Raw genomic sequence first — 11,927 nt, forward strand, 5'->3', positions numbered from 1 at the left:
CAACAAGAAGCACAAGGCTGACCACCAGGTACGTGACAGGCCCTTCTAGAAGGCAAGGAACGTGCCACCCCTTCCACCAAGAAGCGGTTTCCGTTCCGGCCCCAGTCAGCCGAACAGGAACTACGGTGGGGGAGGCAACCACTACTCCGGCAACAAGACCTACGGAGGGCAGAACCAGGGAGGAGGCAGCTACCACCGCCAACAGCCGGCACAGAGGACCAACAGCGGCTCGACGCCGTGTGTTTGCTTCACTTGCAACAAACCGGGACACAAGTCCTATGAGTGCCCTGAGAAGAAGACCCCGACTCTGGCTCGAGCACCTGGCTCCGCCGGCAGGCCCGCTTAGGCTCCGCGCTCCGCAGACCGTGGCCGCCTCACCCACCTGACTGAGGAGGAGGCCCGGGATGCTCCCGACGTCGTGACAGGTGAGTACCTTATCAATGGCTCTAAGGCCTTGGTGCTATTTGACTCAGGAGCCACTTGCTCCTACATCTCTTCGAAGTGTGTTGCACAAAAATCCCTTCCGATGACCCTGAGGAGCCACCCCATCATCACTAGCTCTCCGCTGGGAGATCATAGGTGCACACTAGCTTGTAAGGGAGTGAGGATCATGATACAGGGGTTGTTGTTCACAGCTGACTTGACAGTGTTGCCTTCAGAGGGGATAGATGTCATTTTGGGGATGGATTGGTTGACCGCACACAAGGGCGTTATATCTTGCTTGCCCAGGTTAGTGACACTGGAGCACCCTAGTGGGAAAAAGGTCGAGGTGGAACCATTGAAATCCCGGGATGTACCTCAGGTGTACAACCCCTGCAGGGTGAAAACCAGACGTATAGCCGCGTCCTCGGTTATGGACATCCCTACTCCTCTGTTGCTCTTATTAGATAGTGTTACTCAAGACTTCTACCTCCCTCTAGAATGATTTCCTACCGGGGGCAGCTGAGATGCAAGGAGAGGGAGTCCTCGCATCGACTTGGTGGTTTTTGGAGGGTGTGCATTGACTGGGAGTCCGGAGTGCTGGAAGGGCCCGAGTCGGGGATGGAAGAAGATATGTATACTTATATATGTTGTTGCATGCATAGGAAACCCCAGCTTTATTCCCTTGAACTTTCATATACGTTTAGTTTAGACCACTATAAAGCTTGCATTCGGATGGTGATGTGAACCTATCCCATACCTCGGGGGTAGCCTGGTACGATGCAGGATCCAATCCGGAGTTCGACCCCAACGAAGACGGTTGGTACGACTGAAGCCCGTGCTACGCTCGAGTTGCTTATGGAGGAGAACCCCGAAGATGGAGGACGGCCAAAGGCCTAGTCACCGCTTTACGTTTTCTGCTTGAATCGCTCTAGCCGAGAGGCTTGTAATAAATTTCGTACTATGAATTTTATGGATTTATGTAATAATTAAACACATGTTTGATCTTATACGGAGTGTGACTGTGATATTATGCCTGAAATGAGTTTTGTATGTGATAGCGCTTGATCCAGGGACTATCACAATGATACAGGGAGTCGGATTTCTCGATTTGGAAATCCGGTTCGTTTCAATTATGACATGCAAACACTCCCCAGATATCTGCAGGATATAAAGCCAGGGCACTTACTGCTGGACTGCAGCTTATGGTTGCTCACTTCTATAGCTGCTGGGAAGCATGGTCCTGAATGGGACAAGTTCAGCCATGTCCAACAAGTCAAGGCATATGCAGATGATGAAGGCATTCCGAGGAACTGCATGCATATCTCGGATGGTCTGGTAGTGCATATATATAATAGTTGTTTCAATCATATACCTTGGTTGTGGAGATAATATATACAACTGTTCTGACAGTGAATCTTGATTTCTTATAAATAATTTTGATTTGACATGTCAATTTTTGGCCTTGGGAGTGGGGGCACATTTTTAATTCAAAATTGCACTTTACTAATTGTATTTTACATGAACTCTTTATTTAGGCATGACATTTTGCTTTCCCAATTCATATGATGGTTAAATTATTATTTTCTATAATTATTAATTAAGCATTTATACTATTTATTACTCGCTATATCAAAGGTGATGTGTCTTTGGTTTAAGGTAGACTGTTAGATCATCATAAATTCTAATGGTGTAAGTTCTTTTCTCTTTTTTTTATTAATATGGTAAGTTATAGCTTCGGCAAACATGGTGCTTTTTTCATACTCCCTTATAAAGATATTAGATAGCTATATATTGTTGGCTTCCATTCATCCTCTAGTCACGATCTCGATCTTTAAATTTGGAATGTAAAATAAACAACATGCGAAAACAGAATTATGGTGTGAAGAGGCTCTCTCTAACTTGGACCACTCCGGTCTCCTATATATGCATCGTCTTGACTAGCTAGCTCCTCGCAAGTCGATCGCAACTCTAGTTTGCCTGGCCATGTCACAGAGACGGGGCGAGGAGTCCGGCTGCTCTAGTAGGGTATCCACTCCACTTTCTGCAGCACACGACGAATCTCGTCCGAAAGCTTCATGTCCGCCGCCTCCACCTTCATCTCGTCGCCCGTCTTGGCCTCCACCTCCACCTAAACTTGAACCTCCACTTCCATGTGCTGAAGTAGCCTTCCGTTACCCGTATCACATGCCAGTCGGAAGGAGAAGTGCCACGATCCAGAGGGTGGAGGCAAGCCTGCCGGGCATTACAGGCAAGGCCCGCCCTGCCGGCCTCGACGACGTCCGCGCTCCGTTGGTCGTCACCATAGGTCCCTACTATCGTGGTGCATATGGCCCGGACTGGTCCCGGCTCCATTTGATGGAGGAGGCCAAGCACGCCGCGCTGGAGGAGTTTGGCCGGGTGTCGAACCAACCGCGTGAGGCGCTTCAAGAAAAGATCCTTTCAGTGGCCGCATCTGCCCGCAAGTGCTACCGCGGCGACAGAATGGTCAATTCCTACTACGCCAATTCTGTGGACGAGGGTGACCGTAACTTCGCAGAAATGTTGTTGTTGGACGGCTGCTTCCTGCTGCAGTTCATGGTGTCCATGTGCCCCGACGACCCCAAGGCCCCGGCGGAGCTAGACCCGCTCATGTCCAGGGCCGAGGTGCACAGCTGCATCGACGCCATCGCCAGGGACGTGATGCTGTTCGAGAACCAGATCCCCTGGCTGGTGCTCGAGGCTCTCATGGAGTTGAGGCCGGGTGTGCCCGTCGACAGGTTCCTCACTCTCATGGCCTCAGCCTTCCAGGCCGGCAACGATGACTCAACTGATCCGAAGGCCCAGCATGATCACGATGATCACCACCACAACAAGCCGCCGCATCTCCTTGGCCTCTTCCATCGCCGTCAGATAGGCACGGCGCGTACCCAGAGCCTACTCGTCCCCAAGCTGTCTTCCCTCTCCACCACCGCCGTGGAGCTCGCGGAGATGGGCGTCAAGCTGACCGCCGGCAAGACCAAGAAATTCGGGGACATGAGCATGGCAAACCGGCAGTGGCGGGGCCTCGGCCTCTTCGGCGAGCTCTCCCTGGCGCCGGTGGTCCTCAACGACCTGACCGCGTGCTGGCTCATCAACATGGCGGCGTACGAGGCGTGCGTGAGCGCGACGCAGGCCGACAACTTCGCCGTCAGCTCCTACATCTCCGTCGTCGCGCTTCTGGTGAACCGGGAGGAGGACGTGCAGGAGCTGCGCGGCAAGGGCATCATCAACAGCGCCATGAGCGACATGGGGACGCTGGAGTTCTTCAAGTGGGCCGCTCCGCACCTGCGCGTCGGCCACCGCTACTACGAGGTCTTCCGAGGCCTCCAGGAGTATAGGCAGAGGTGGGCGTGGATGGCTGTCCACAGATTCTTGTACAAAAACTACAAGACCATCGGCGCCGTGCTCTCCATCATCGGGGTGCTTGCTGGCCTCTTCAAAACCATCCTCTCGCTGAAGCAGTAGCACTAGCTAGCGGTAAAGGGATCCCCGTGCATGCCAGTAATTTATTATTACACAAAGAAAAAATGCTGAATGTGTCACTCTATATACATATATACATATATATATATATATATCTTTTTTCGTTGCCTCGATATATAGACAGTCTTATGTATACAAAGAACTAGCAACTTTGCAACCGTTCCTTCTCTTGGTGGCGTGAGTGGAGTGCAGTATTAAAGAGAGAAGGGATATGATGGACAAAAGTGAAAGATCTAATAATTTTTTTAGTAGTCGGGGAACTAGCGTTGACAACTTGCTCAAAGGGAGTAGCTATTGCACGCACTAAACATGTAGGTAATTGGGTGGATTAAAAGATGCATTGATTCGGCGACTGTTTAATTTAATCAAGATCCGGTCGAAGGTCAAAAAATTTGACTGATACAAAAACCGCGAGAAGCAAATATGATTCGAATGCACTTTGTTACAATTTGCTACTCCGATCCCTCTATCTAGAAATACATGCACTTTTGGAAATTTTAGAACAGAGTAAGGAGGAAATAAGGAAAATACCTTATACTTTTGGACAGGTTTCAAATGCAACAAGTCCTTATATATATTCGTCGACGGAGGGATCGAGCTAGTACATGGTAAATAAGTGGTAAGTTATGATGGAACATTTCAAAATTATATGTTGACAAATATAATTGCTACAAATGTTCTTGCTTACTAGTATTCATTCGTGGAATCAGGTAGCTAGGTTACGTGATTGAATGGCTCGCGGCGTCCTCCTCACACTTGCTGATTATTATTTTTGTGCTTCCGACCTCCGGCCTCCTTATCTTCATCTTGGCTTTTGAAGATTACGGAAGTACTAGTACAACTCGCGGCATCTGCATCACCTTGCTCTCTACTCTGCTCTAGATGACCTGATGCCATGGCCGCTAGTGTTTCCTCCTTGTTCTTGCTCCAGAGCACGCAGTAGAGGCCCGTAGGACGATGTGCTTCGACAGACAAAGGTCTGCCCTTCCGCTTATGGTTCAGGTAAATTTGCCTGAGCATCTCGTGATGTTCCATTAATTTAAGTATTCTGCCCTTCTCGACGATGCAAGTATATTCCTGTGGACGTTAAATTATACATACGTTTCAATTCAAGTAGCCTGCTGCGCTGTTTCATCTAATACAACATATTTGGGAAATGCGTGCAGGTGCAATGCCTATCGTCGTCTAGCTATGGATCAATGGATCAATGGATCGAAGGAGCAGTATTGGACCAGATATGGGAGGCTGCAGGAACAAAAGGAAAGCTCAAGAGTGTGACGTGAAATTGTGAACATGCCTCTATGTTTTCTGCATTTGCATTAGCAGTTGATGCATTTACGCTGCTTGCCCTGCATCGTCAGAGAACAGCGATAATTGTACAGGTGGTGACAGACCTTTCTGTCCATCGGCTGCACGAAATTATACTTGCTCAGCTTGCCCTAGCTACTTCGTCAGGTCGTTGATCAATAATGTTATGACCAGCTCCCAGCTCCTGGTCGCCATGGAGATTGTACGCTGCTGTTAATTTCTGCTATTGCCGTCTCGACCGCTGCACATGCCAATAGGCGCTGGCACATGCACTTTGCACGGATGCACCCACCTCCCTTGCTGAGTGGGAGCGGCGCCGGTCAGATTCTGAGACCACCGTGCCGTCCTCCCCTGCAGGTCCCAGGCCTTCTTGGTCGGCTCCATTATTGCCCTTCTGCCGACGCCTGACGTGCAAGCCCTTGCTTGATGGCTTGGAGCCTTGGACCGGCAGCAATGGTGGTCTCAGCTACAGCGGTGGACCAGGCATCAATTCAATGGTGGACAGTCCACGGTTGTTGGGGATCCATACTAGGCGCTGATGCTGAAGCCATTTGTTACTGCACTTATTGGTGAAAGCAAGAGGAATATAATTTGGGGTCAGTTGGACAACGAGGACGCACGCTGTAATCAATCTAAGCTTGCTGCTTAATAATTGCATGCCATAGGTGGGTAACTCACGCCTCTCCTCTGCTGATCTCCGTAACTAAAGCTCGGCAGTGAATGGTTCCCAATTTGAATGGTTCCCAATTTATTTGATTCAATTGAGTGGAATTTAAATTTGAATGGACCATTCAAATTCAAATTCAAAGGCTAATCACTTAAACACCCCGTGGGCTGACAGCCCAAGCCGGCCCAACCTCCTTCTCTCTTTTCCCACGTGAGGCAGCCCACTAGCGCACGGCCTAGCCTACCTCCCTCTCTCCTTTTCTCCCCACGTAACACAGCCCGCAGGCCGCGACCCAGCCCAGCCGGCCGGCCTCACCGCGACGAGCCCCTTCACCTTCCGCACGGGGCAGCTGACAAGCGGGGGCCCGTTTGTCAGCTTTCCCCTCCTCCCCTCGCCGCTCGCCCGTAGCGCTCCCCGCTCCGCCCCCGGCTCACTCGCTCCACCCCGCGACAAGGCGCTCCAATTGCAGTTCCCTTTCGCCCGCGCCTTTTCCCCTTTCCCTTCCGTCACGGCCCCGCTCGCTCGCGTCACCGGCCTGCGCCGCGCCCTGCTTGTCCCCGCTCTGCGACACGGGAGCGAAGCCGCGCCGCACCGCCGCGATGCCGCCACGCGTCCCGGCCCGGACGCCGAGATCCCCCGGCTGCAGCCGCTTCCCAAACCCTAGCGCCGAGTATAAGAGCCCCAGCCGCTCCCCTAACCCTAGCAGCCCCCTGTTTCCCTTTCCGCCATCGCCGCACCAATAGAAGAGAAGAAGAGGGAGAGGAGGAGGAGGAGCAGCGCAAGGAGGAGACGACGCCGCCGCGCCGAAGCTCCGCTAGGCCTACGCCTTTACGACGAAGCCGCACGCCCTGCACCGCCCCGACCCGCCTGCACCGGCCCGTCACCGCGCCAAGGACCTCGCCAGCGAGCCCACCGGTGAGCTTCACCGCCGCCTCCCCTATCCCCTCTGCTGCCGGCGTGAGCCACAGGCCGCCGACGATCCCTCCATAGCCAGCCCTAGGACCCCTTCCCCCATCCGGCTGTCGTGCCGCTTTTGTGCAGGGACCCTTCGTGCCGCTCGCCGAGACTGCCGCCACCGTCCCCCCTCTTCCACCACGTTGTGTCGCGGGCCTGGGATGCCGGTGCCCCGCACACGGCACGGCCACACCGCGGCCCTGGGAAGCCAGGACCCGCGCGCGTGCGTGCGCACCTGCGCCGCGAGGCCGAGCCATGCCCAGCCTCGCCGCGCCGCCGTCAGGCCCAGCCGCGCCCCAGCCTTGATGTGCTGCGCCATGACCCCGCCCCGGCCTTGCCGTGCGCGGCGACCACGCGACATGGCCGTGACGTCGCGTTCGCGTCGCGGCCAATCCCCTTGGGTATTTCCTCGAGCACCCACCGGACGCACGCCACACACACTAGCACTCACACACACGCACGGCCACCCTGAGCCGAACCGCACCGAATCTGGCAGCCACACCAGATCCGGTGGGAGACCGACAGGCGGGCCCCGCGTGTCGGGGGAAACGCGGGGCGCTGCCCCTGGGCCCGTGTCATCAGACAGAGAGAGAGAGAGGGAGGGGGTGAGCCGTGGGCCGGCCTGCTAGACCGAGCCGGCCTCCACGCCCAGCCAGCCCAGGACCCGAGCCGGCCTGTTGAGCCGCAGGCCGAGCTGACCCATGGAGCCAAGCCGAGACTAGTTGGGCCTTGAGCCGGCCCAGCACTCTTTTGGCCCAGAACCGAGCCGGGCCCTTTTCTTTTTCTTTTACCCGGCCTAACCGAGGGCCCCACCTATCAGCTTCGGGGTGAGGCTGACTAGTGGGACGCATTGACCCCTTGACCGTGGACCGTTGACCGGTCAGCGTTGACCGGTCAACGTTGATGTCAGCAGGGCCCACTGCTGACGTCAACAGGTACTGACCCCACCCGTGATGTTATGCTGACATCATGCATGCCACGTGGCACGCTCTGGTGCTGCCACGTGTCATTGCTGAGTGATTTTCTTTTCCAAAATTCTTTTATTAATTTTAGAAATAGGTTTTTCCTTAGAAAATTCATAATAAATCAACCAGACCTCTGAAAATTATAAAACCAGTTACATAACACCTCTAAAATCATGAACTACCCGTTAGAGTAGATTTTGTGGTGAATTGGATCTTATTTGGAGAATTTTGTGCATTTTTGCACTTTGGTCCTCGCCCTTACTCGTATTTGCGAATAGGACTCGACCACGAGGAGTTGACCGACAACCAGGACTACTCGGAAGCCCAGGAGGACTTCAAAGAGATGCCAGGTTCACGCCCATCTACGATCTGAATACCCATTAGGCATTGCTTGTTAGATATGCTATCGCTACTTGTGTAATTTTGTCGAGATGAGCGTGCAGAGCGTATCTTATTTACCCGTACTCCTTGCAACCCTATCACACTTGTTTACTATAAGAAATGCCTTGCCGTATCTTGAATGTGTATGTGTGGGAATGGATGGATAGTCTTGGCGTGTGTGGAGATACACTATTCAGGAGTTGGTGTTTAGGGCTTTAGCCGGGAGTGGGCAAACTTAACTCGATCGTGGATCGAGGGCTTGGGGTGTGTATCTTGGCACACCCTACGGAGTACCTATGGCGGGTACAACTTGTTGGATACATGGTTGAGGTGTTGGGGGCACCCGTCAAGGGTGCAATTGCGGACCACCATGGTGGAGACGCGTTTGACGAAGATGCCCGCTTCGGCAATTAAGGACCAGGTGAGAGTAACTATGACTTGTGGGAATTTGTTAAGCGTACACACCATTTACCCATTATGAGGGTGGGTCCGGTCCGGGGCTAGCAAGTGCGGTACCAAGCTGGTAGGAGGATCGAGTATCAGTGCAGGGGAAGGAGGTGCTGACCTCACGTTCCCCGAGATGCATGGGAGGCTTCATAGTCCCGGGGCAACCTCCTGTGGGAGGATGCGCCCAAGACCCGGGAAAGCCGGATGGTGCCGTGGCTCCTAGTCCTGTTTCAGTAGACCGGTGTTTTGTCTATTAGTCGGCTGATCTCCGACTGGTGTCGATTCGAGTGGGACCAGGTGTACAACCCCTGCAGGGTGAAAACTATACGTATAGCCGCGTCCTTGGTCATGGACATCCCTACTCCTCTGTTGCTCTTATTAGATAGTGTTAATCAAGACTTCTACCTCCCTCTAGAATGATTTCCTGCTAGGGGGCAGCTGAGATGCAAGAAGAGGGAGTCCTCGCATCGATTTGGTGGTTTTTGGAGGGTGTGTGTTGACCGGGAGTCCGGAGTGCCGGAAGGGCCTGAGTTGGGGCTGGAAGAAGATATGTATACTTATATATGTTGTTGCATGCATAGGAAACCCCAGCTTTATTCCCTTGAACTTTCATATACGTTTAGTTTAGACCACTATAAAGCTTGCATTCAGATGGTGACGTGAACCTATCCCATACCTTGGGGATAGCCTGGTACGATGCAGGATCCAATCCGAAGTTCGACCCCAACGAAGACGGTTGGTACGACTGAAGCCCGTGCTATGCTCGAGTTGCCTGTGGAGGAGAACCCCGAAGATGGAGGACGGCCAGAGGCCTGGTCACCGCTTCACATTTTCTGCTTGAATCGCTCTAGCCAAGAGGCTTGTAATAAATTTCGTACTACGAATTCTATGGATTTATGTAATAATTAAACCCATGTTTGGCTTTATGCAGAGTGTGACTGTGATATTATGCTTGAAATGAGTTCTGTATGTGATAGCGCTTGATCCAGGGACTATCACAATGATACAGGGAGTCGGATTTCTCGATTTGGAAATCCGGTTCGTTTCAGTTGGTATCAGAGCCATACATGACCGTAGCACGAGCCTTAGACATGGTCGGTAGACCTAGGAAAATCCATACGCTTCTATCTATTTACTATATTACCTTGAACTATTTTCATCGCTACCTTGACTTAGCTTCCTCCCTCCACTCTTGATTTATTCTTTTACCTACGTTGACTTAGTTCTTACATTCGTACGTAGGGTAGAAGCCGTGACGATGATCACAATGGAGAGCGTGAGCCATGACTCCGAGCTTTACGTGCAGTACCACCAGAGGGGTGTCCTCAAGTGGCTCGAGCGCGTAGTGGAGCACATCGGCATCAACCTGACCTGCGTCAAGCTCTCCCTGAAGACGACCTCCACCCACCCATACCACTCCAAGACCGCCACACTCGTCGTCATGCCAGACCCCGCAGTACCCGACTTCAAGGGTAAGATGATCTGCAGTTTCGGCCTACTCACCGAGACAGCCGTCCAGTCAGCGGCTCGGAAGATGACGATGGAACTACTCACCTAGTACTGGTAGGCCGAGTTTGCAGGTTTCTCTTTCCGCTTGTTACCTCGGGCGGTCCTGCCCAACAAGGATCCCGAGGTCACCAGCCCCTGGTGCACACCACCGGGTCCTACCTCTACGACTTGGACCACCTGATGGTGAACCTCTCCCTGGAGAGCGAGCAACTCCACGAGGGATTCTACGAGAGCGTGAGGCACATTGACGTTTTGGAGCACAAGATTTAGGGATGGAACCGGATCTACACCGTGGCTCAGGCGGACGCCCGCAACAACCAGGTGAACTACATGGAGACAAACATGAGGTGAGAGGCAGAAGTCCAGCTGAGGATGGCCGCGGAAGCGATGCTACTCCAGTCCGAGACCGAGCTGCAGAAGCTTCAGGCCGAAAAGGCCGAATGGGAGTGCAAGGAGAAGGACTACTGTCAGACCCGGGGCCACGGGGCTGTGTACATTAAGGAGTCCGTATTGGGCTAGGGGATAGGACGTGTCCTGTACCTTATTTATATTGTATTCTACCCGCATGCGGAGTAGAACTAGTCGATACAGAAGGAAACTACTCGAGTTGTACTTGAGTACGATTCCTGAGCTAGTATCAGGCTAGGATTCATGTAACCCTGTCCCCCCGGATATATAAGGGCGGGCAGGGACCCTTCTCAAAACAGAAGATCACCAGATCAACATCAAGGCAATACAAACCTCTATCAGCAAACTCAAGGATAGGGTGACTGACAGCGAGGCCGAGTGCCGCCAGCTACTGACCCAGGTGGAGGATCAGCAGGACTTCATGACCCTTCACGGCTACCTTGAAGCCAAGGTGGAGGACAGGGTGAAGGAGCTCGAGACCATGTTGGAGAGAAACTAAGGGAAACATCGCCATGCTAACCCGCACTGCCGTGTACCTTCGCGACAAGGCCACACGCGCCATGCAGACGTGGGAGATTTCTGACTTGATCCGTGTCGATGAGATCCACGAGCTGAGGAACCAGCTACCCGAGGAGAGCCAGCCCATGGTGAGGAAGGAGGACTTCAAGCTCATCCCCACTGAGCTCCGTCTGCACCTGTGCCAACATGAGGAGATGCCACCTGCCGTCGAGACTGAGGAGGTGGTGGAGGCCGTTGCAGCCATCGACGCCATCTTTCCAGAAGACTACCCGGAGCACTACAAGCGTGTGCTGACCTACAAGAAGCCGCGCATCACCTTCTATTAGGAAGTGAGTCAGAGTCGTAGAATAATAGTAGGTGTAGGGTAGGTAGCCGCCGATGACCCCTTTCTAGCGTGAGTCTTCGTGAGTCTTGTACTAAGCCGATGTCATGTTTCTAACTAGTGTCCTAACTTTTCACAAGACGTTTAGGTATACACGTTAGGAGTCACCCCTTTTTGTAAACTTTCATGATGTATTCTTAGCGTGTGCGTTGGGGGTGTTATCTTGAAGGTGTAGGAGTGACCTCGAGATAACACCGGTGTTTCCTTGTATTACCTGCATGGTGCATGAATGGATGGATTTTGTGGATGTTATTGCTTTTTATTCTTGCATCTTTCTGGATGATTGAAATGCTTTATTTTTGTGTGTATTCTTTTACCTTGGGTGGTGAGTGACGAAGATGACTTGAGAGAGTTCCCCCTTCACCTTACACAGGAAATGTCAATCCGGAGATCCGACCGCTTGATGGCCCACTTCGAGCAAGCCGCTCAGGAGGAAGCCGCAGCCGAGGCACGCGGACGAGGC

The 11,927-nt window shown here is 52.7% G+C and overlaps 1 protein-coding gene and 1 long non-coding RNA gene across 2 annotated transcripts; both read left to right on the forward strand.

Annotated features, from left to right (window-relative positions):
- The first annotated feature begins 2,370 nt into the window (after nt 1-2,370).
- On the forward strand, nt 2,371-4,039 carry LOC112902388 (UPF0481 protein At3g47200-like). Its single transcript, XM_025971446.1, has one exon. It carries the CDS (start codon nt 2,407-2,409, stop codon nt 3,904-3,906), a length of 1,500 nt encoding a protein of 499 aa, XP_025827231.1. The 5' UTR covers nt 2,371-2,406; the 3' UTR covers nt 3,907-4,039.
- A 265-nt stretch (nt 4,040-4,304) lies between these two features.
- On the forward strand, nt 4,305-5,360 carry LOC112902389. The gene is made up of 3 exons (XR_003230572.1): nt 4,305-4,543; nt 4,635-4,926; nt 5,091-5,360. It is a non-coding gene; the product is annotated as an uncharacterized LOC112902389 (long non-coding RNA).
- Nucleotides 5,361-11,927: the final 6,567 nt, after the last annotated feature.

This window comes from Panicum hallii, chromosome 8, assembly GCF_002211085.1.
Source record: "Panicum hallii strain FIL2 chromosome 8, PHallii_v3.1, whole genome shotgun sequence".
NCBI lineage: Eukaryota > Viridiplantae > Streptophyta > Magnoliopsida > Poales > Poaceae > Panicum > Panicum hallii.